The sequence below is a fragment of the Pristis pectinata genome, chromosome 18, assembly GCF_009764475.1.
Source record: "Pristis pectinata isolate sPriPec2 chromosome 18, sPriPec2.1.pri, whole genome shotgun sequence".
NCBI lineage: Eukaryota > Metazoa > Chordata > Chondrichthyes > Rhinopristiformes > Pristidae > Pristis > Pristis pectinata.
Genome location: NC_067422.1, coordinates 25,219,287 through 25,245,033, shown reverse-complemented (window position 1 = coordinate 25,245,033; position 25,747 = coordinate 25,219,287). Strand labels below are relative to the sequence as shown.

Genomic DNA, 25,747 nt, shown 5'->3' with positions numbered 1-25,747 from the left:
TGTCTCTCTTGACATTCATCATGGACATTCCCTCTGTTCTTTCCACCTCACCCTTCTCTGCAACTAAAGACTTTTTGATTTCTAATTTTTCCTCATTCTGAAGAAAAAACTGTTATTTCAGATTTCCAATATCTGCATTTTGCTTTCCAAAGAATACCAGATTTTAAAAGAATCCAGACTTTAGAAAGACAGAGGAAGTACTGAATCCCATAGTTTTGGATGAGCCCTAATTTCTGTAGACTGATGATATAAGTAAAATCAGAGATGCAAATAGGTAAATTGGTTCATTATTGTCACATGTACTGAGGCGCAGTGAAAAACTTTGTTCTGCATGCCATCCATATAGATCATTTCATCACATCAGTGCATTGAGGTGGTACAAGGGAAAACAATAACAGAGTGCAAAATAAGGGTTACGGTTACAGAGAAAGTGCAGGCAGACAATAAGATGTAAGGCCACAACGAGGCAGATTGTGAGGTCGAGAGTCCATCTTATCGTACAAGGGGACTGTTCAATAGTCTTATAACAGCGGGACAGAAGCTGTCCTTGAGCCAGGTGGTATGTGATTTCAGGCTTTTGTGTCTTCTACCCAATAGGAAGGGGGAGAAGGGAGAACATCAGGGGTAGGTGGCGTCTTTGATTTTGTTGGGTGCTTTACCGAGGCAGCGAGAAGTGTAGACAGAGTTGATGGAGAGGAGGCTGGTTTCCATGATGTGCTGAGCTATGTCCACAAATCTCTGCAGTTTCTTGTGGTCATGGGCAGAGCAGTTACCATACCAAGCGTGATGCATCTGGATAGGATGCTTTCTAAGATAAGATTTCTGTATTAGTCACATGTACATTGCATCGATAAAAATTGGTGAGGGACAAAGGGGACATGCCACATTTCTTTAGCTTCCTGAGGAAGTAGTGGCACTGTTGAGCTTTCTTGGCTATGGCGTCTACCTGGTTGGACCAGGACAGGCTATTGGTCAAACCACATAGAGCAATAACAAAAGAATCAAGGAAGGAGTAAATATGAGTGTGGTTGAACCTGGTGGTTAAATACTGTGAGCTGTATTTCTTTCAAAAACAGATATTGAATTTAATGTCACTGGAAGCTACGGGAGCCCATTACACACCAATCATAATGCAAACTACAACTCTATGCCTTCTCCGGACATTGATCACTCTGACCGCAAGCAACATGATCAGGCAAGGCGACCTCTCAGCGTTGCTACTGACAACATGATGCTGGAATTTTATAAAAAGGATGGGTATGTATGGGCTGTGGCCCTGTTTTCTCTATTTCCTATTTAAAAAGCAGTTTTTTCACATATAAAGAAAAATTGCTTACAAGCTGGAGTGAAACGATATACATGGGAACAATAAGAAGATATACTTTAAAAATTTGAGTTAAGTTTAATACTGTTATATTTCAGGCTTAGTAACCTTTAGGTATCTCATGTATGGAAAATGATTCAATGTGATGCAAATGAGAATATGTTTTATCTTTGGTTTCAGCTTAGCACTCAGCAACATTACTTTTGATATCTGCATGAAATCTTTCAGTTCCCTGCCTGAATGGTCCTTGATACAGTATGTCATAGCAGCTTGTGCTAAAAGTATTAGTTTCATAATGTTGTCGCATTGACGCTGGAACGACAGTGCTAGTTTTGCTGTTCCAGGAATTTCCAAAACCATGAATGGCAATTAAGGTGTGTGTGTGTGTGTGTGTGTGTGTGTGTGTGTGTGTGTGTGTGTGTGTGTGTGTGTGTGTGTGTGTGTGTGTGTGTGTGTGTGTGTGTGTGTGTGTGTGTGTGTGTGTATCTGAAAGCACAAATGTAGTATAAATATTGTGATTACAGGATATTTGGAGATGGTACACGTGAAATTACTTTAACCCTTCTTGTGAACAGGATACATGATGGCTCCTGTTCCTCTTTTTGCCATTCATGAGTGCTCAGCACATTTTAAGGTAAATGTTTCATCCCACCAACATTTTTTGGTTATATGGAACTAAGTCCCCATTCCCACTGTCAATCCTGGATGCCATATAACCTACAATATATAAAAATTACCCTTTGGGATACATTGTGTGTAAGGCCCTCATTGTGCTTCTTTGGTCCATGATTGTCTTTGGTGTTTCAGCTGCAGTTTAGAGCATTTGTAAGGATGTAACACTCCACCAGGATGTCATGTATATCTCTTGTATAAAGGCAGTTAGTAATATTAATGGAGAAACGAGAGACTGCAGATGCCAGAATCTGTGATATTAATTGCCATTCCAGTGGAAAAATGTATATTTGAGGTAAATGTTTGGTATGAGAGTGAGCAAACCTTGCAGTGAATGGAACCGAACAAACTAATGCTAAATGTCTCGACTTGAAACATGATCTGTCATTTCCCTCCAGATATGCTGCCTGACCTGCTGAGTTCCTCCAGCCTCTTCTTTGTTGCAAGCTGATGCTAAATTAGGTTATGGGTCATTAGGTGATCAGGGGAACATGTAAACTGTCCAATTTTTAGAAGTAAAACTTAAATGTCCCTCTTTTTTATGTTGCTTCTGTCCATTTTGGTTCACTTGAGGTCAGCTCATTAATGATTAATGTAAATGTTAATAATTAGGAACTGTATTGCCAGACTGCAGCAATGCGTTTGCCTGGAATCTGTATCCATGACCATGATTAAAAATGGGCCCCTGGTAGTTCTGTGGTTTTATCGAGTGAGTCACTGAGCCGGAAGGATGCCAGGTACTTGAGGGGAGCACTGCAACTGATCCCAGAGCTCCAGAGTTCGAGACAGGCAAATTAGCCAACATTCCTACCATTAATTGGAATGCATAGACCTCTGCTGGAAGTGCGTGTGTTTGGTATGGATTTGATTGGGCTTGTTTGTGATGGCTGTCTTACTCGAATAGCCTACTGGGGGCCATGTGTAAATAATTGGCTCTTGGGTCAGGTACTGATGGATGTCCAGTCCCAATGAAATCATAGTCCCCAAAAGAATAGTGCTTTCTGCAGAGAAAGGGGGAGGAAAATTGTTAAAGGAGAATGGTGCACTCTTGTTATGTGCTCATTTTCTTTCCTTATGATGTTACAAAGTTGTAAGTATTGCAAAACATTTTCTAGTATTATGTAACTTATGCTGCATATATCCAATTGGCTGCTGTGTATTAATGTGAGTAATTTTGTGTGCCTTGTCCCAGCCTTGCATTCCAGCTTCTGTTCAATTTTCTTTTCCTTTTCTCTTTTGCCCACAATGAAATGCTGTGCTTGTGTTGCTTCCTCATTCTTGCTATCTTTTTTTTTCAACTTGTTTTCATTCCTGTTAACTGAATACTTTTAGCTGTAAGTTCATGTCAGTTGAGTACCCTTGCCCAGACTACACATTTTACCATTTTAACAGCCCAAATTACATGAGATCACGTTCTGCATCTTGTCCAACATGGCTGCTGCGGTAAGCAATTTTTTGAATTTACACCAAAATACAGCACATTAAAATTAACAGCGTAAAATAAGCTTGCAGTATTTTGTAAATCTTTTCATTCCAGTTAAAAGTATACCAAAATTTATGCTTTACAGTCCACACTTTGCCTTGTAACACTTTAACCTAACATGGAGTTTGCCACTTTTACTTAGTTACGTGTCTCCATGAAGGCCCTGGAGGACACTGTAAGGCTTACAAAATGTATTTTAGTACATTAGCTCCAATTAACCATTTATTAACCATTATTTCAATGTTTCTGATTTTTTTTTGTCTACAAATGTTTTAGTTCCCATAAAAGCACTGAGGACAATGAAAATTTTAACCAAGCATACTTGCTGCACCAAGATTGCAATTTGCTTTTAATTTAAAAGTTTCACTCTCTCAGTTCTCAGCTCCTAAATGGGTTGGGATTCAGCCCAATTCCCAGAACTGAGTGAATGATCCAGGCCGACTGTTCGGTGCAGATCTGAGAGAACACTGCATTGCTGGAGGTATCGTCTTTTAAATGGGATGCCGAACTGAAGCCCTATCTGCCTGAGTTCATAGCACCAATAAAAGAACTCAAAAATTCTCCCAAAATCCTGGCCGACATTACCTCTTCAACCAGGAACAGCAGTAGATTAATTCCATTCATGGAATTTTGGATACAAATACACCGCATGACATAATAACATTGACTGCACTTCTAAAGTAATTAAATGAGGACCCAAAATGTAATATTGATATTTTGTTTTAATATCCCATGTCTCAGTTGACTACTCCACACTAATTCCAAATACTCTTCACCCAGTCACATTACACTAACAATTGTCAGCCTATGGCATCTTCCATCAGAGCTACTGCCTGCACCAGCACTATACCATCTCTGTGCAGGCAGTAGCTCTGAAGTGCCAACATGAAGTTTACCTGATCAGTTTTCCAGGTAGCAGGAACAGAAGGGACACTCACTGGTTAAAGTGTTACAGGTGCTTCAGTGTGAACTTCTCTTAAAAGTTCCTGCTAAATCATTACTTTTTTTGTCAAACACACTTGTTTTACTTAACAGGAATCTGCAACCTTTGCAATAACTGCTCTTTGATTCATTTAAACCTTTATGTTATGTTCTAAATAGTACTGTTTTGTTTCTGCTAATGCAGCCTTAGGAAAATACAAAGGTACTGTATCAATAACATCTGCATAACTGGCTTTAGATAATAAGATGAGCATGAAGGGGTTGGGGTGAAAGATTCCAAGATATGGAGGGCCACAGCTTACATGTAGAAAACATATAAATTTGCCATTTCTCAGATATGATCACTTGTATCTGTCTTACCTGTTCCTGACTTTACATGTATGTGTATTTTATGAATTTAAGTAATACTGAGAAGCAAGGAATCAGATGGCAACTACTCTAAAGTACTGAACAAACTGTCAGTGCATTTGTTTTATAGCATGAAGTCGGCAATTGCCTCATCAAAGGATTTCATAGGCTTGATCTCCTGTCACTAGAAGGCAGTGATGTTATGTTTGTTTGGAGCATCCGCTGCTTTGGATATGATCGTTAATGGAGCTTTGTTGTTTCATCAAAAAATTGCTGAAATAGGGATCCAAACTAGCTTTCAGACTGTATCTGGCGCAATCACTGTATATATAATCCTTCAGTCCTCCTACAGTCCAACCCACCACCCATCCCCAATGTTAATGTTCCCTATTTCCCAGTTAAGTTCACTGGTGGCAGGTAAAGTTCTTCAGGACTCTGTTGCTGCATGTTAAGTCACTAAATCAAGATTCATTTTACATGAGCCTAAATGCAGGTTATGGTCCACTTCCTAGCTAGACGAGTGACTGTGACTGAAAAGAAGGAAAAATGTTAAATATTGTGATGTGCAGTATAGTACATTGGCTTCAGTGGGGGTGGTAAGTTGCCTTCTTTGATGGTTGTGGTCTGTAAGATAAAGATACTAAGACAGCACTCTTAGGTAAGGAGGTCCAAGGTTTTGACTTGCGGATAATGAAGAAATGGTGATAAATCTCCAAGTCAATATGGTGTTTGACTGAGGGGATCTTGCAGGGAATGGTGTTTTCATGCACTGCTGCTCTTGATCTTAAAGATGGTAAAAGTCATGAGCCAGGAGATGGCACGACATTCCGATTGGTAAATTGGGTATTTTGTCCCTGATGGTGTCAAGCTTCTATACTACTTCTGACTTATGCCTTAAATGGCTTTGGGGATTCAGGAGATTAGTCACTCCCTGTGGGATACCCAGCCTTTTACCTGTTCTTGCTTGTAGCCACAGTATGTAGCTGGTCCAATTAGGCTTCCGGTCAGCGTGACTCCAGGATGTTAATGCTGATGGATTCAGCAATGGCAGTGCCATTGAATGTAAATAGTAGGTGGTTCGATTCTACCACTAGAGGTGGTCATTGCTCAGCATTTGTAAGTACAAATGTTATTCACCAGACTGCCCCAGCCGAAATGTTATCCGGATCATGGTGCATGAGGGCATGGGCTGCTTTATATCTGAGAAGTCCTGAATAGAACTGAACATTTACTTCAACAAGCATCAACACCTATGATGTGATGGAGGGAAGACCATTGATGAAGCAGCTGAAGATGGTTTGGCTCCGGATATTCCTGCAACAATGTCCATGGGGTGACGTGATCATCCTCCAGTAACCACGGTTGTCTTCCCAAGTCTGAACCATGACTTCAGATGTTGGATAGTTCTGCACATGGTTCCGTTCTTTGTTGGAGCTCCTTGAAGTCACATTCAGTTAAATGCTGCTTTGATGTGAAGGGCAGTCCCTCTCAGCTCACTTATGGAATTCAGTTCTCTTTTCATTGTTTGTTCCAAGGCTCTAATTTACAATGAATGTCCCTGGCTAAACAAATTAACCATCAGTGAGCAAATTATTGGTAAGTGGCACCTTGGTAGCACTTTTGACAACACCTTCCATCACTTAGTTGATGTCTCAGAAAGGACTAATAGGCAGTAATTAAGTGGACTGGTTTTCTCCTGTTTTCTTTTGTGTGGGCTCTGCATATCTGAACAGGCTACACTGCCAGATAAACTCCTGTCCAGTAGCTGGGCTCAAACAGAAAGTGACTTGTTCTGGAATGTAAGTCTTCAACACCACAACCAGAATGGCGTCAGGAGACATAGTGTGTAACCTGTGTAGGTGGGCGTGAACACGTAAGGGTGGGTACGTGTAGATGGGCATGCATACGAAAACAATTTTAGGCATGTGTGTGTGCATATATGCCCATGGGCATGCATATGAGTGTGTGTAAAGGCATGTGTGTGCAGATGAGTGTATGGGTATGCATTAGATCTATGTAGCATATCTCACTCCAGATCTCCTTATCAAAACAAAGAGGAAGTAAGCTAGTCAGTTTAACATGCATGTCTTTTCCATTTTGACTTATCTTTCAAAAAATTCATTCTTGGGATTTGGATGATACTGGAAAGGCCGGCATTGATTATCTATCCCTGAAGGTCAAGTAGAAGGTGGTGATGAGCTGCCTTCCTGAACCACTGCAGCCCTTCTGGTGAAGACACTCCCACAGTGTGGTTAGTTGGGAGCTGCAGGATATAGACCTAGCAGCAATGTAAGAATGGTGACATGTTTCCAGTGTTGGATGGTGTGCAATGGAGGAAAGGCTTCAGGTGTGGTGTTCCCAATAATAATAGTCATTATTACATTTTAATTGGCCTGGGAAAAATATGACTGTCATTAACAACGTGGAAAGTTCCTCAACAGTGGAAATCACTTTGTTAGCATGTTAGTCAGAATACATGTAACTTTTAGTTGACTTCAGGAGGCACATTTGAAATATATAAATAGCTTTCAATGAAACTTGAGTAATCCCCGCAAAGTACAGGGTGCAAGTGATTTCAAAAATGCAGAGCAATTACACATTGTAACCCTAAAGAATCGTACACCCAAGTTTCACCAGTTTCTGTTAACTGGCATGTCATTCCTTATATTACCTTTGCCTTGTTTTTTTTCTCTGAACAACACAGTGGGGAATATTCATAGAATTACTCATGTATCTTCTATATAGTTAGCCTAGAAATTCTGTAAATATGCTTTTAGAAATGTTAATTGTCTCATCGTAATAATTTAATTTATTGATGATAGGATTTTGCTGTTAAAGTCCCAGGAAATCATAATAATGTGTGTATTATCTTTGTGGATATTGGACTTAAAAGGTGCAGCAATTATATTGTTTCCAACTAATTTGGGAGTTGTTATTATATTATACTGTATATATGTAATTTCCCAAAAACGGCAAAGCCATGTTCAACAGCCATGTTGAGCCATGAAGAGCTGATGCTCTGACTTTAAGCAATAATTGGATGTAATATCTTCTACAAACTTTGTCAATCCCATATTATTTGTTGTGCACACACTAGATCATCATGTTGTATTTCAGGAATATAAGTTAACATGTTAATGCTGTCCCTTGGCGTTAGTTAAATGTATTTTGAAGTATTCTCTTCTGTATCTTCCTATAGCATCTTTTTTTTAAGCCGAGCGTTCTTTTGTTTAAAGTGTTGATGGTGTCTCTGTGTTCCTGTAGCATGGGTGTGAGGGTAATGGACACATCCTGGGTGGCCCGCAGAGGCTCGTCCATTGTCCGAAAAACATCCTCCACCCCACCTGGCACACAACCCCCTCCTCCGCCCACCGAACTCGCTGCTTCGTGTCAGTCGCCAATCCCCGAGCAGTCTGTAGAAAATTCCACTTCTCCCTCCCCCACTCCTCCACCTAGTGGCCCACTATCAGGGGCTGAACGAGCAAGGTAAGAGTGTGTACCAGCTGCTGTGTCTGTGTCAGCAAGCTTTTCAGAGCTTTCCTTCCCTCCTCCCACCCCACCGCCATTCCGCTTGACTGTTACCTGAGCTTCTAGCACATGCAGTGAGCTGAATCAGGAACGAGTGCACATTTCTCATCAGTATAATGACACTGATTACCTAATACATTGTGGCCCTAAAACTTACCCAATCTCATCTTCTGCATTGTGAAGGCAAAATATACAGTAGCATTTGTTTGGCCAGAAGGTAGAACGATGACATCACATAAATAGTGACTGCTGTTAAGGGTTACTGGTAGAGAAATTGGCAGTGCCTTATGGAACACAAAACAGCCAAAAGAGGGACACAACATTGGATGAAGGAGAGGACAGTTTACCCAGTTGTTTAGCCATTTTACCATTACATAATAAGAGATATAAATAGAAACAAAATATTGTGTAAGTAACATGAAATATTGTGAGTGGGAAAATCCGTAACTTCTGGAGTTCAATTTTGGGATCTTCACTGTGAAGCAGGAAAAGAGTAATTTCCGAATGGTGAGACACTGTGAAATCAGAATCAGGTTTATTATCACTGACTTATGTGATGTGAAATTTGTCATTTTGTGGCAGCAGTACAGTGCAAAGACATAAATTTACCATAAATTACAAAAATAAATGAACTGTTCAATAAAAAAGAATAACAAGGTAGTGTTCATGGACCACTCAGAAATCTGATGGCAGAGGGGAAGAAGCTGTTTCTGAGTCATTGAGTGTGGGTCCTCAGGCTCCTGTACTTCCTTCCCTATGGTAGTAACAAGAAGAAGGCATGTCCTGGATGGTGCGGGTCCTTAGTGATGGATGCCACCTTCTTGAGGCACCGCCTCTTGAAGACGTCCTCGATGGTGGGGAGGGTTGTGCTCATGATGGAGCTGGCTGAGTTGTGGAGAATTGTGAAGGAGCAGAGAGGTTTACAGAAACCAGAAACAGCAAGTGGATGGGTACAAGAATAATGGAATATAATCATTGTACGGAATCATAGAACATTGGTGAATGTTTAGAAGGAGGTCATTCGGCCAGCTGTGTCTGTGCTGATGAAAAAAGAGCTATTCAACCTAATCCCACCTTCTGGCACCTAGTCCACAGCTCTTCAGGTATCAAGGAACCGTATAAACATGATGAGGCTTTCTAGTTCCACCACCCTTTAAGACAGAGTTCCAAATCTCTGCCACTGTCTCCTCATCATCCCTCTAATTTTTCTCCCAATGAAATGTTTGGAATGTTTGCTTTCATCTCAAGGATGCTGAAATAAACGGGGTGACTTTATGCTGCAGTTGTATCAATTTTTGTGTAGACTGCACCTCGAGTGCAAAATTCAGTTCTGTTCATTGGGGGTAAGGAGGGCCATGTTATCTGTGTAGATTCTGGTGCATCCGCATTGCAATGTGGATGCACCAGAATATTATGGAGCCTGAAAGTGGTAAGTTATGAGGACAGTCTTCCTCTGGTAGACATGTTCTCTTGAATGAGGAAAGATGGGGTGATCTCATCAAGGTTTGTATGACAATTATGGGACTTGAAAGGTTGAGGCAAAAATTACTTCTTTGCTTGGAAGGTCCAGGAAAGGGGCAAAATCTTAAAGTCAGACCATTTAGGGGTGATGTCAGGAAGCATTTCTTCATACAGAGGGCAGTGGAATTCTCTCTCGCCCTAAAACCTGCTGAGGCTGGGCTAAAAAATTCAATTTTAGGAAGTGCACTGAGGAAACAAGGCAAGTTAATGGAGTTAAAATACAAATCAATCAAGATCAAAAACAGTAGCGGGACCATCAGGAAGTGTGAGGGACATACTCTACCGCTAGCTTCCTAACATTCACAGCGTTACTATGCACCAGAAGTTACATCTTCGGGGGAGAAGTTTGCTGACGTTCAGGTTCAGCTGCCAAATAATGAGCAGTCACTATTTAATCTATTATACCCTTGGAAAAGAGATTGTCAGCTAATCTTTAATTGAGTCACAAAGACACAATATAATAGTAATGAACACGCTGAGCTTTTCACTGCAGTTTCATTTAGTTACCACTAGAGGTCACTCTGTAAGCATAAACGCATGGGTTATGTGGCTAATATGGATACAAATAAAAAAACTGCAGATGCTAATTTAGATATTTGCATTCAAGACTGTACACCAGGGGTATAATAGCTCAATTCAAAAACCAGTGTTGGCTGCTTTTGTCTTCAGGCTGCTTTGTGGTACTTAAAATAAATCAAGTGACACATTTGTTAACCACTGTACTTACCAGTAAAGTCCTCCTGAGGCTATTGATGAAGGGGGTATAAAATTTCTTTATTTCATTCAGAATTGGATTGTAGCACCCAAACAACCAGAAACATTTTCTGAAAATGTTTTCAAAAAGATCTTCAAGATAGTTTTCAGTCAAGGTTAGGAAATACCCAACAGGCCGAACTCACCCAGCATCTTGACTTTTATCAGGAAGCTACATGTCCTTTTTTCTATTGAAGCAGTGTAGTCAGCTTCAAGTTTGAATTATAACTGTGGGGCTGAGCAACAAGTACATATCAATAACAGATACAGCAGTACTGTTGTTCCCAAAGACATTTCATCCAGAAACCGTGTTTAACTGAACTGTGAAACACTATATAATCTGAAGAGAGCAGAGTGTTCATTAGCAGACTGACAGAGTTCTTCAAATGTTTCTGTTATTTTCCTGTAATAATACAAAAACATTATTGTTTCTTTTAAAAAAAAGATTTCTAAATTAACTTCCAATTATCTTCACAACAATTTGGGGCTCCTCCAACTAGATATGTCACTTTGATTGTGATTCCACTTCAATGTGTCAATATTATATAAGTAGGAAACTACTTGGGGATCTTGACTTTTCTCAACCTGATGAACTTTCTAAATACCTGTAGGTAAAAATACTTATAGATATTAGACACTCTCACCATAGAGCACGAAAGCCATTGCAGACAAGTTAGCTCTATCCAGTCTATTTGGGTAGGTATAACTCACTGAGCTGATCTTGCACACATTGCAATGACTATTTTACTTGCTGCTTGAGACATATGTCTTCACTTGTCTTATTTATTATGAAAATAATGATCAGAACCTTTTCCCATTAATGTGATTGGACAATGTTTGGGTAAGCCAAATTGTATTGCCTTCAGGCTCCTTGGTATTGTTATTATATGAATGACAGAATTCAGGCACCTAATACACAATCATACTACCATTGATGCTAAAATACTCTCAATTACCATCAGCAGTGAAAAATTAAAAGTATGCATGACTGCTTAAACTGTTGTATTCTATGTACACTGTTTTGGCACTTTATATCTCCAATCAAAGCTGAGATATATATTTCAAAATATAAAGAATAATGCAGTTTTTGTTTTCCCCAAGGCAGTTTTATCATGTGGGTGATGGGAGGGAGCCTACATGGGTCATTTTTAATTTGCACAATAATGTAAGTTCAGCAATATCAAACCATCTGGCCATTATTCATCCCTTGCAACTTTTATTTCATAGGGAAAGATGTATAACTTGTCCTGAAATAATATTACATCCATTGCACTCTCACCAAATGTAAAAATTATCCCCATTGATCAAACATCCCCAGTTGCTCTAAGAAGCTGTCGGTGAGTATTATTTCTACATGCTGAGAAAGCCATGTTATGGAGCCTACTACAAATCAGCAATGTTTGCTGTGAAATTCATTTCAGGTCGGTAAACACTATATGTGCTATTTGATGATGTCAGAACAATATACTCTGCACCTGAAATTCATTCCACTGAAGTCATTTTTAGGAATGTGATGCCATCCAGGCATGTGATTCTAGGGAATTATATTCCCTGGGGTCACATGCAAGCCAGGTTCCATTCCCTGAAGCATGAAAGAATCCAGAATTGTATTGGTTCCGTTAAATCCCTTAGCACTGCATATGTTTGTCCAATTTCTTTTTCAAACCAAAAATATTGCCTCCCTGCAGAACAAAAACACACATACAATAAAATTAGAAAAAGAGTTTGAGAAACCATTGGTGTATCACTGTTGCTTTGAGTTCAAGTGCAGTGAATGCATGTGCACTCTGTATTTTAGCTCTTGTTGCATAAGGTTGCAAAACTTAATAACACGTTTCACATTCAGCATGGCACTGCTCAGTCCTTGGTGTCCGCTGTGTGTTGTGTAGTCACCCACTCACCTTACTGGCCCTGCTTTGTTGCTTTATGCAAATGTCTATTGTATATTGTCAAGCAGTGTCTGAGTTACTAAACCATGTATTTTTTTTCTCTGTTGATTTTTTTCCCCTCCTATTTTCTTTTGTACCTCCCCAACAAATGTTGTTGCTCTCTTAATGTTTACAGCGCAGATGAGTTGTCTTCCAATTGGTCGGATTCCTGTTACTCTTATCCTTCCCCAGAGGATGACAGACCTACCCCGTATCCTTGCTCCCAGCATGCCCACCATTTCTACCATAAGGCTCAGCCATCTGCTCGGCCTGAGGCTGTACCCCAAGCCTCATCCCCTCAGAGGTGGTCTGGGTACAGCCCAACCTTGCTCACTCAGCCTCCTTCCCCACAGCAGCTTGACATCAACTCTAACCCTAAGCCGTGCTCCCTTCACCTCCCTAAGCAAGGCTCCCCTACTGACTCGCATGTATCTGAAACTAATGTCTCACCTGTCTACATTAAAACCCCTCTTCTCCTAACCAAGCACGACCCCTATTGTACCCCCTCCAACCCTTCTGTGTCAGCCTCTCCCCCATGGGTCGGCTGCGCCTGTGCCAGAGACAAAGGAACCAGGCTGACTAGGTAAATATTTAGAATTCATGCCTCAATACGAAGAGTACCTTTGAAACTATAGTTAAAGCTATTGTTAGGATTTGCACTGAGGGAAAGTAACACAGGGGATTAATAAAGAAAATAATGCGTAGGGTTTATGTGTATGTGTCTAGTGTGCATGTTCTATAATTTAGTTAATCAAGTCTGGTAGAAATGTGTGTGCATTTAATGTATTTTTATATGTGTACATTGAGACAAAACAGGTTCCCATATTCAGGTAATCCTCTTCTTTTTCTCTTCAGTGCAATGAAAGGCAAAGAACTCTCGCCTGTGATTGGACAGAAAGGCAGACCCGTTTCTGACCATGTGACTTCCTCCAGCAGCCTGCAACAAAACATTGCCACAAGTCAGCTGCCGAGCGAGCAGAGTCCCCACACATTGCGGAAAGGTGGACACTTGCCTTTTTTTTCAATGCTTATTAAATCTGCTCCATTGCACGTTAGTGGGTTTTTAAAGTAGCTCATAGGCATTGGGAGGCTGACCCAGCTGATATTTGGGTGCACGATGAAATTGTGGACGGAGTCACCAGCGGGAAAGTTGTTCAGTGCTGCAGTGTAAGACAAACTCACATCCAACAGAACATACGATGCAATATAAACACATATAATGTTGCAAATTTGAAAAATGGCAAAAGAACAAGTATCCTCTCTGTAAATTGGGTGGGAATTTTGAAACTAAGGACATAAAATTCAGGTCAGTGGTGTCCTATGTTTAGGAGCCTGGGTGTGAGGATTCATGTCAGTTCCCAATATTATACTGGGAGCTCTATCAACACCAATAAACAGAGGCACATTGTGAGACACAGACTAATATTGTGCACCAAAACTGTTATATCAGCAGAGGCCTGTCACATTAGTGGATGGTTGGTAAGCCAGGGTATGTGTGCAAGGATGGGTGAAATGCCTAAACGTTTTGTTTCCTCCAAAGCCCCAAACATCACCCACATTAGAAGGTGCAATATTTGCATCTGCATGGAGCTTTGAGGCTGAGAGGAAACAGGAACAGTCGCACTGGTAAGTATAACCCAGCTGGGACAGGAGGCTCAGTCATGCAAATAGATTCCATTTAAGGGATGGAATTGGGCATCCATGATCATTCTCATCAAATGATCACCATGTCACATGGTGTCCATGTCATGTGATGCTCTGCCTCTAAGGTTATTAAGTAGTCAAATAACAACAGAAAATGGTGGAGATAATCAATATGTTGGGAAGGAAAGAGAGACAGAGTCAACATTTCAGATTAGTATCCTTTCATTAATTCAGTTGTGAAAATTTGGCTGAGAATTTTGAAGCTGTGAATGTGAAGTTGAGGTGAGTGGTGCCAGCTGTTTAGGAGCCTGGAGCACAAAGCACATTGGGTGTGAGGATTCATGCTGGTTCTCTGCATGGTCCACAATCTCACCATCAGGAGGAGCAGCCTTATCTTCCACTGAAAAACTGAAGCCGGAGGAGGAAGGGGCGAAGGACAGGAGGAGGTACAAAAGAGCTTCTTTCTGCCAAGCTGTCAGTGAAGAACTAATTCATGTGTAGTACCAGTAACTGCAACCTCACTCACCAAATGCCTCACACCTCCCCCATCCCTCCATCTGCTTACCAAGCTTGGTAAACTCCTAACAATAAATCCCATCACAAGATGAACGTTATCAGCAAAACCATGCCAATTTACTAACAAACATAAACTGATGAACTTTGATCCATCCTTCGTCCTTTCGTTCCATGTGCCTGTGCTCCTTACTCAGACCTTGACAGAGGAGATGATACTGACTATTATTAAGACACCAGTGATAAGGCCACAGCCAGTGGCAGGAGTTAAAACCAATGAAGATGATGAAATGCTCGATCTAATCTTGCTTTAAACACCTGCAGTGATCAGATGGTGTAATGATGCATTATATCATCATAATCCTCTTGCTGACTGGTCAGTAGTTTAATTTGGTCAGGTTTTGGAATCTGATTGTGGCTGGTAAGGGAACATTTATTGCCCTTCCTTAATTGTCCTTGAGGGGCAGATGGTTGTCTTTGGGTTGTCTGAAAGGAAAATGACTCTGCCCACCCTCCCTCCCTCCACAATCCTGCCTCTCCTCTTCCCTCCACAGCCCATCCTCCCTCCTCCTCCGGACAGCATCCTCTCCCCCCCCAACACACACACACTCGATTCTCTCCTCCTCCTTCCACACTCCATCCCCTTCTCCTCCCCACATAGTGAGACCCTTCTCCCCACTGTCCATCCTCACCGCTCTACACCACTGTCTGACTAGAGGACACCTTGTGTTTCCTCTCTGATGTGCTGCTGCTGCTGCTTCTCCCCACTGCGCTTCTTTACATATCCTCAATGGTAATCCAAAGCATTCCTTCCCTGCGGCACTCCTCTGTCTCTCCCTAACAGGGCATAGCTTCTTCCCCCTGCGGCACTGCACAGATGTTCCTCTACTGTCTACCTGTTTAGTTTAAGAACAATTATTGATATGAAATATACTTTTGATTTGAAAGTTTGGCTCTTATATAGATGATTGAAATTTTCTGAAATGATACTTTGTCCAATCAAATTGGCCCTTAGAAGTAATACAGTCTCTTTTTTTTTCTCTTTACAGCTGCAAAGAAGGTGGTGCCATTACCGTCCAAAATCCCATTTGATCAGGCGACAGGCCAACCCTCCCCCGCTAGCCTTTCTCCGACCCCTCCAAGCACTCCATCACCATATGCTGCAAACTATCCCCAAGCCTATACCTTGCCACCAAGCCAAACCCCCCCAGCTGCACCATCCCTGTCTTCTCCTCCATCCCAAACAAGCACTTTAACTAAATCTAGACCCACACTGAAGCCTAGACAAAGACCCACACTTCCACCTCCACAACCTCCTACGACAGGCCTTTCTGGGCCCAGTCCACAGCCCCTGGACCATACTATTTTAGACAACCTGTCAGCTGGAGAAAGCATGTCTACAGGTATGAATTTACATTGATTTAACATCCTCAGCAGATTAATTCAATTCATGCTAACATCACATTGAATTATAAATCAATGAATTTATGCTTACATAAAATATTCATTTTGGAATTATAAGATCAGTGAAATGAACTTGAATTCTTGTTTTGAACGTCACTTAAAAATTGTGGTGGCTCAATATTTTTAGAAGTTTAGTATTATTTTGAATGAAGAGGATTCAAGAGATGCATTTTTTAATTCATTCTCAAAATGTGACAACATTGCTTTGCTTTAAGTTTCCCCAAGAAGGTAATGGTGGGCTATATTCTTGAACCACTGTTTATAAGTCAATACAACTGGGCAAATGGCTAGTCCATTGCTCAGCACAGTTTAGAGTCAATCATGTTGGCATGTGATTAATCAGTCTGGATAAAATCAGCAGGTTCATTCCCTAAAGGAAATGAGTTGGCTGGAAATACAATTATGATCACCTTGCCAAGTATTTTACTCCAGTTTTTTTTTGCACTAAGCTTACCGTTACTTTTTACTTAAAGCCTGGGGTTTATAGATCAATAAACATTATGCTGCCTACAACATCTGGTGACTAAATCACTGGTGAAACAAATTTGTTGGTGAATACTATTTAATAACATTTGAATCTACCAATCTATATTCTCAGACAACCCACCATACAAGACCCCTAATGATATCCCACTGCTCTACAGCCTCTATATCTACAATGAGCTTTGCAGTGGTTGATAGAACCACATCAATGGCTGTCCTACTAAGACTCTGGGAATCTAGGAATATCCCAACAATATAAACAACTCATGGCCATCTCCCAAATTCTGGCATGAAGTTTGGAGAAAAACATGAATTCAAGTATGATTTTGTTTCAAACAAATTGGAAGCAAATTCCCAAATGCATTTTTCTAACAGTTCCATTGTCAGAAGAATTGTGTTGTAAAAGAATCAAACAAGAATTCAAATGCATGATTTGAATAAAGGTTATTTTGCAATAAAACATTAAAATATTTACCTCAAAGAAAACAATGGAGGGAGATAATATCTCATTCAAGAGACATGCAGTAGGTTCAAATGAATTAAAATGGAGTGAATTTCTCATACTTGAAGAAGTGGTCCTTTAATTCCAATGTGTTCAAGGTAACTTGAAAATTACAAGAACAACCTCTTTTATATAGTCTTACAAGTATCCAGTGAGTAATTGGTCTCAATTCTATACTCATTGTCCCTTCAGCACAGCTGAAAAAAAAACTCTTGTACACCAAAACCAAATTCTGGGTTTCTGCAAGAGGGCTTAACCACTTATAAAACACCTCCAACGGCAAGCCCAGTTATCTCCTTGCAACAGGGATCACCGTGTTCATTGCTGCATGCAATCTCTTGAGGTGCCTATTTCTGAAGATCCCACTGTGCTGGGTCTGTGGCAGGTAACTGCCCAATGAATTCACCACTAGGCTGCTATATATATAATAATTACCTCTCTCCAGTGGCTAAGAAAGCAGTGCAAAAGTGCAATGATGATTAATGTCAATTTGAATAAAGTATTTGCTGTGCAGATGACATTTTGTGCAAAATGTAACAAATTGAGATTTAAGAATGTGAAGTTTTTTTTCTATAATTGGCCGATAGATTGCTGGTTTTTTGAATCCTGGTGACAAATTCTTTCTGTTTTGTTTTTGTAAAACTCTCGATCATCAATATCCTGAAATGGTTACAAATTCAGCTGAATTAATGGATAAGCACCTCATTCATATCTCATTGCTTTGAGATTTTTTTTAAGAAAAATGCTTTGTTTCTCCCCACCAATGATGACTGTCATTATTGATGACCATGAAATGTGTATTTCTGACACCTTGAAGCATGAGGAGAAAGAGATATACCAGTAACACGCTCTGAATTATCAAGTAATACCAGTTCAGAGAACTGAGCACGATTTAAGTTGATGTACCTGATTGACTGCAATTTACTCAAACAAAATTGTCTATATTACAAATTGTAAACAGATATTATATTTTGAACTTTAATTGGGAAAGATTATAAAAAATGGCTTTATTTTTAAAGTTATTGTTACAGACAATACCTTCAAATCATTTTTGCACTGAGTCAATTGTTTTTCAATACCCAAAAGATACAACATAGATTGACCGCAGTGCTCAGTCAGACATAAGTTTAACACACATTTTGCACTGGAATGTAACTTATCATTTTAAACATTTGGAGATTACTAATACAGTATAATCAATAAATGGAAATAAAGGAGTCCGTTTTCTGCTGGAGGGAGAGGAAATTCTATCCTCTTTATTGGAAAATCAATAAACTACAGAGTCACTCAGAAGCCAAACAGCTTCACCAGCTTTATAAATGTTATGTCCATTTTGTTACTTTTCCCAATGCATAACAATGTGGAAAGTTTGCTTTAACCCGTGCTTGGTACCTTGTTGCCCATTTTGCTGCTCAACAAACCAAGCAGAAAGGTTGAATTTTTCCACAAAAGCAAAAGTGTTACAAAATCTGAAACCTCATCAAAGTATAACATTTAAGAAATTAAATCAGTGTACTTGCTTTCACCATCAAAATAATTTAGGTATGTGGAAGTATTGATGAAGCTTCTGATAAGCATCCTTGTAATCAAACAGTCATTCACGCTGGGCATATAGTGTGGTCATTCACTGATCTTGTCTTATTTTATTTCTGTTGAAGTCATATGTATATTCATAATTAACTAAATGTTGATTTAGATTCATTATAGCCTTAAAGGCTGTATGCAAAGGTTTCTATAGCATTTTAAATTTCTTCAATTAGCTCCTTTTCTTTGCCCTTCTTGTACAATGTATAATTCTTTATGATAACGTTAGTAAGGTAAAGAGACTCATCAAGATACAAATTGGGCTCAAAGCTATTTAGATGTGTTTTACAATTGCATTTTCCTGAATGCGTTTTGCCCTTATTCTCCCCTCATTTTCCTGTACCTGAGCTCTTCTAAAAGTGGCAAACAGCAGCTGTACTTTAAGAATAAAATCCATGCTGTTCAGAAATACTGCTAATAAGTTGTGATGTTAGTAATCCCATGACAACTCATGTTCCTGATGATTTACTAGCAGCTCTAAGTATACAACCTGTCTGATTCAGATAAAATAATGAGGCATATGATTTGGTAGAAAGAGTAGGCCTCAGAAATTCCTTCATATAAATCCAAAAATTGGTACTGTGCAATTGAAAATCATTTCAACCCAGAGTACAACATGACACCTATTTTTGGGTGTTCTAACACCATTGGGAAATTCAACTCTTTGAAATGGATTTCCATTTGTGCTAGCACCTTTTCCCCAGTATAAAACTCCCCCAAATGATGTCACCAGCAGTGCAACGTTCAAAATTTGTTTACAATGAGATTTTCAACCACATTGGTCAAGGGAGGCACTTCTTATTTCCTCACAAAACACCAAAATCAGTTTTCCTTTTCCTATTTCCCCTGAAAGCCTTGGCATTTCGAGCTCCAATATTCACACTTTGTTTGCACTCATACCTGTGGCCTCCTGCAACCTCAAACTTAGCCTCTCTTGTGTGCCTTGACTGCTTTACCAGTGGAAGTCAAGGTCACAGGCACCCTCAGCTTCCTAGCCACAGTATGATTCCAAACCACTGCTGTTCTCTAGCATATCTCATCATTTGCTGTTCACAGCTCCACCAGAGAGCAGGCACTGGCATTGCAGCCTTCTCCAAAGCACAGCCATTGAAAGACTTGTGTTCATGAAGTATTGCTCCTTCCAGAGACCTCCCTGGGCCAGGAGGGTTTCCATAGCCCAAAGAATATAGCAGTTACACTTCATCAGCCAGCCATGGGCACTCTGACCCCCTGAGAGCACTCTTACTAGTGCACTCCTTCCCCGCCTCCCAACCCAACCCAACCCCAACCGTTGTAGCAACACTTCCTTGGAGCTGGCAGAGTGTTGCATGTATTGAGGTATGTCTCATTAAGATCTGGTTGCAGGTACTAGCTAAATGCCAGCAAGTGCAAGAACTTGTCATAGATTAACAGAGGGTGCCACACTGAAAGTTACACAAAGCACCACTGCACAGGGATATTTGACAACAATGTTCACTGATCCTAACTGCTGAAGATCTCAATGTTAGTGGGAATTTCACAAACAGTTCACAAAAACAGACTTTAATGTAGAGAACTGACTGCTCCCCAGAAACGTCCGTGACAGTTACTAGCACCAACAAGAGAAAAGGTTCAGGTTAAGGAGCAAACCAACACTTGATTGTCTTTTCTTATGTTGGCTCGATGGACATGTGGATGAGGTTTGCTGCAACCTTGAGACCAGACCACAATAAGAGCCAGCACCATCTGTAGAGGAATAAGTTGAACTATTCACATAGCTCAGAAACATTTGCATATGGTCTTTAACATCAAAGGATAATTTGGAAAAAAATAAATCTTTAATTGCTAAAAACATTACATGCAAGCTTTTACATGTATAATATATTTTCCTTGGAGTTATTGCATTTCATTATTTCATCTTGATTTTACTGGTTTATATGTTTCCTACCTAAATGGATGGTTGATTTCTTGCGTGTTTTACATTTCAGCTTGGTGTTATTGACATAAATTTTTTTTTCAGTGGAATTCCTCTCGTTATCGTTTCCAAAATTCTGAACAATTTTTCTATTAATGTCTTCTTTTCCTTTTGGGTGCCTATGTTGTATTCTTGCAGCTGTTTGACCAGAATGAGTCTATATTGGCTAAGTGTGAGGGGGAATTTAGGGTAAGCCGGAGCAACAACCTCCCCTCTGGCACTTCAGCTAACTCTGGAACTCCTTCAGTTGCTATTTGTATGTCACCACTAACTCATCTGAACCGGCCTTTGCATGAGACTGAAGCAGAATTGCATGGCTTGATGTTGTCACAGAATTCACAAGCATATAATTAGTGATTCCTGCTCCTCTTTAAGTGTTCTTATTTTCTCCCCTTTACAACCACGCAATGTACTTGAATGAAACCTTTTGATCCCATGGCTTAGTAATTAAATGTAACCTCGTTTTATTTGTATGATCTATTTTGCCCTGTTCCATTTCATTATTATAATTTATAAGGGATGTCATGATATTGCAGTGTGCGGATAATATCACACACTATGAAATTAGCTATTGTTACATTGTGTATTTTCCCTATTTTGAGCCACCGCATAGGATTTTAAGATTAATAGAACTCACATTTTCCCCTTAGTGAAAGTTAAACCCTCAATTGAAACACGGGAAATAGGTGTGAGGATTTATAAAATCTTACCACAAGCAATGTTATAAAAATAAAATGTCCAACTTGTTAGCTTTAATATCATAACTTAGATTTAAGGTTACAGCTGCACACTGTATTCAGGATTTTACATTTGTACATTAACCAGCTTTTAAAATAAGTGAGTGGCAGAAAGTAAGCTGCCAATGCAGAAGCCTCAGCCTATCCTGAACTGAAAACTGTGCGAACATTGAATTTTGTTTGGGTCTCTCAACCATATTGTATGTCTCCAGATGATTTGCACTTGGGTTACTTATGTGGTACAAGCACATCTGTGTTGAACTATATAGCATTTATTAAGTACTCTATTCAAAACTTACATTTAAATTTAAATTTATACAGGCACTTAAATAGATGAGGCATTAGAAGGATACGGTCCTAATGTAGGCAAAAGGGATTAGAGTAGATGGGTAAAAAAATCGGCATGGACGTGGGGGCTCAAGGGCCCGTTTCTGTCCTGTACAATTCTGTGAGTCAATGCTAAATCATTTATTCTATACACACAATCATTTTATGAGGGACCACGACACTATATTTTGTGTCTGTCATTTTCTTCTTCATTTTACTGTGCAGTCAAAGGCTGACTTGAACTCCACAAATAACGAGTAATTCACAAACTTCAGATGCTGTTCATTTCTATGGAGTGATTAGCTAAGAAATTATTTATTAACATGCAAAATACAGATTATACTGCAGACCTTGCTAGATCAAATATACTTGTGCCACAGATTTTGGTTTAATACCTGTGATTTTTGTTTTGTGTTTAGGGGCAAGGACTTAAATAAGTGATAAATGTAGGAAGTTGTTACGGGTCAATAACTGCTCAAAAGAGGAAGGTTGGTTATTGCCTGACCACTCTTTGCATGGTATGGTGGCATTTGTCACAGGAGATTGAAAGTTAGAAGGATGGAGGTCCAGATAGATCAGGTTGTATGAAGAAAATGTGAGGTGTTGCTTCTGTCCATGGACGGGATATGGAAGCAAGCAGAGTTCACAAGTAAAATTACAATGACTACAAAGCTGAAGTAAAACCAAGGGATGCCAGAGACATACAGGAAAAGAAAGAAAGGTTAATCTTTTGAGTCTATTATTTCATCAGTAAAGGTCAGTCCCAAGCATTAATCTGCAATGCATTTCTACCTTTATTTCAGTAGTTAAAAGAGTGTATGCAATTTACAGTTTTACATGAAGTGGAATAGATTAGAAATCAGAGAAACTTGATAATTCACTGGTTAGGCCTCAGCTGGAATATTCTATTCAGTCTGGACACCACAATCAGGAAGAACGTCAAAGCCTTGGAGAGAGTCAGAAGAGAAATAACTCGAATAGAACCAGAGATGTGGGGCTTCATTTAGATGAAGAGACACTGGTGAAGCTTAGAGAGTTCTTAGAGGAATGAAGATTGGGAGGAGATTTGAAAAAGGTGTCAAAACCATGAAGGGTTTTAAGTGAATAGTTTTAAGTGAATATTGCTTCCATTGGCAGGAAATGTTGGATCAGATTTAAGGTAAATGTCAAATTTTTATGCAGGTTATCATGATCTGTCAGGATGGGAAGTGAGGGGGAATTCAATTCAAAATGAAATATGTAAAAAAGCCCAAACTTGTTGGGCTATGAGAGAACAGGAAGAGACTACAACTAATTAGACAACTCTTCCACCACTGGCAGAGGTAAAGTGGACCAATTAGCCTCTTCTGTGGTCTAAGTTTCAATAATTTCACAATTTGGGCAGATTTTTTAAAGAATGCTGGGGGAGAAAGAAAAAAGTGAGAGGTTAATTTTCTGACCTTAATTAGAAATAAGATTTCAGTGGGAACTTGTAAAGAGCTGGTGATAGTGGTGTAGTATGAATTCATTTCATTTTGTTTCTTTAAATCATTGCTTAAGTGATAACACATCTACCTTGCTGATTTAATTGTGTCTACAATAGGATTGTGCAGAGCAGAGAATTGCACAGTAAACTGACAGAGAAGAAAAAAATGATACTTAACATGAAATGTTCTCAGCTCTGGGGCAGAAAGGGACAGAATTGGCAGGCTCCAGAATCAGTGACAAAATATTCAAATAACTGAGCACCAGTACAGATATTGTCAGATATTGTGACATCCCTATTATTTGTCACAAGCTATTGGCACTAACAAGGATGTTTAATGGAATGTCTTTAATATGTGTGTCCTATAATGCTTAAATTGTATCATTGGTAATGAATCCTTTCTCTTCACTGCTTGCAGATATGGGCAATCCTGATCCCTCTTTTATACAGTCAGTAGAGGTGTATGACATGCTCTACACTGAACCTTCAGACCAAATGTGCACAAACTCTGTTGCAGACTTTAGAGTAAGAGCAGATTCCGATGAGGAGTCAGAAAGTACTGTCCTATGACATAAGAACACTTCATTTGTGGGACTCCGGCTGTACATACATTACATCTACAGGATGGTGGACATCTCTCCACATATAACTGCAAGAAAAAGCTGCTTCCATTAACTGTGGGAATGAATAAATCTGTTTTGGTTGGGTAATGTTTGTCAGCCCTTAAAATACTATTTTGTTGTCTGGGATCAATGTTTTCTTTTTTAAACTTTTTATTTAGACTTACTGAATCATTTTTCTTAAAAAATACTTGGCCTTTGAACCTGACACTTAATTTGATTCCTGTATTTTCAGAATTTTATAATACCTAATAAAAATGCCATATCAACCAGCAATGCTTTCAGACTAGGTATTTATGTATCCCATCTGCAAGGAAATTGTCTTTATGGGAATGGTAGTTTGAGCTTCCACATTTGGCAAAAACCTGTAATTCTTCACAGTAAATGGATTCCTGCAACCAGGAGGTCAGAATCTTGAGTTTAAAAATCCTTCCATCGACAGAAGAAATTCCCTTTCCTTTGTACATTGGAATGAACTGATTCTTAAGGCAGATAGATAGGTGAGCCAAAAAAAAGTAAATTAATGAATGAATAGAGAAATTATCAAAAAAATGAAAATATTTTTTCTTGTCTGAAGAAACCTTCAGTGCCCAGGAGATGGAGGAGGTACACTCAGGATAAGTCGACAAGCACTGTTAGTAAGATACTGAACTGTTCTAATGCATACCCACGGCACCAGCCAGTCAAAGATTTTGACCCCCTGCAGTTTCACAATACAGAATTGCAAGCAAAATCTATTTCTAAAAGTGATTATTCACACAAAATGAAAACAAGACTTTATTTTCATTGTAATATAAAAGAAAATATAATTCTGCATCCTGTTGTACACATCCTAGTATTTGTTTATACCATTCAGAGGAGAAATGCGTTAAATGCAACAATATAGTTTAAATTTGTATAATATGTGCACAAAGCCTGACAGTTGCCAATTATTCTGAAAGTAATTTTATCCAGAGAAAGAGGAAGAAAGTTGTCATTATTGTACTTCAGTCTGTATGTGGATGATGACTATTACAATGGATTGTTGTGGCTGTAAAACTTTAATTGTTATCATGCCAGAATACCTTGTATGAATAGAATTTAATTAATGTCCATGTAAATGTTGTATTAAAAATATACTGTGTATTTAAGGGAATGGGACTAGACTGGCAATTGGTTATGTGGCTATTGCCTTTGTAATGTACAGGGTCTAATACATTGCTCAGTGCAGTGACATTTTAAATGATCATAAAGAGTGTAGAGTTATGAGAGAACATAATATATCTGTTATATAAACACTTGTTTCATGCATTATGTTTCACTGAAAAATATATAATTATAGTGCTTTAAAATACAATTCTTGAAATTAGAGGGCTTAGTGGCAATGTCTGAGAAATAGTGCTGATTCCCTCATCTGTGGTTTCTTGTCTAAAACCTGAAGAAAAACTGAACTGAAAATAAAGTAAAATATTACAAAATGTAGAGCAGACTTGATGTGTTCTGGAAAAATGTTTCAATTTCATATCAGCAAAAAAATAAAATGTACACTTTGACAAAATATAAATCATTCCAATTATTATGTAAATATGTATGAGATTACAGTGAATGTTGTTTTTCCCTAAAGTAAGATGAAACGGATAAAATCCATGGTGGAGCTCAGTGGGATACTGGGCGTGGTGGGGGTGGGGGGGAGGGTTGGTGTTGTTGTTGCTGATTTAACAGAGATTAATATAATGCAAGTCCATTCATAAATTTAAAATCCATGATGTCAAGAACAATCTTTTTGCCACTAAGCCAGCAGGTAGAATGAAGAAACCTGGTGTGTTTTCGCCCTGCCCTTGTAGGTTTTAAACTTGTCCACGGCATAATCAAAAAGATTCCCACTCACCAACTGCTCATACAAGATGTTTGACAATTTCTAGAACAAACTCATTAATTACAAGCCGACCAATATTACCTTCATGATGAAATTGGAT

At 39.3% G+C, this 25,747-nt stretch overlaps 1 protein-coding gene across 5 annotated transcripts in view; it reads left to right on the top strand.

Moving 5' to 3' along the window:
* Positions 1 to 25,319, top strand: part of arhgap44a (Rho GTPase activating protein 44a) — a 239,116-nt gene extending 213,797 nt beyond the window's left edge. The window contains exons 16-23 of one of the 5 annotated variants that reach the window (XM_052032771.1): positions 1,077 to 1,257; positions 4,606 to 4,623; positions 8,034 to 8,255; positions 12,636 to 13,082; positions 13,355 to 13,500; positions 15,706 to 16,059; positions 20,782 to 20,832; positions 23,591 to 23,732. In XM_052032771.1, the coding sequence (XP_051888731.1) occupies positions 1,077 to 1,257; positions 4,606 to 4,623; positions 8,034 to 8,255; positions 12,636 to 13,082; positions 13,355 to 13,500; positions 15,706 to 16,059; positions 20,782 to 20,789 (1,376 nt within the window). In that variant the 3' untranslated portion in view covers positions 20,790 to 20,832; positions 23,591 to 23,732. Of the gene's footprint in view, positions 1 to 1,076; positions 1,258 to 4,605; positions 4,624 to 8,033; positions 8,256 to 12,635; positions 13,083 to 13,354; positions 13,501 to 15,705; positions 16,060 to 20,781; positions 20,833 to 23,590 lie in introns of all 5 variants that reach the window. The other 4 variants (XM_052032769.1, XM_052032770.1, XM_052032772.1 and 1 more) reach the window with 4 other exon arrangements.
* Positions 25,320 to 25,747: the final 428 nt, after the last annotated feature.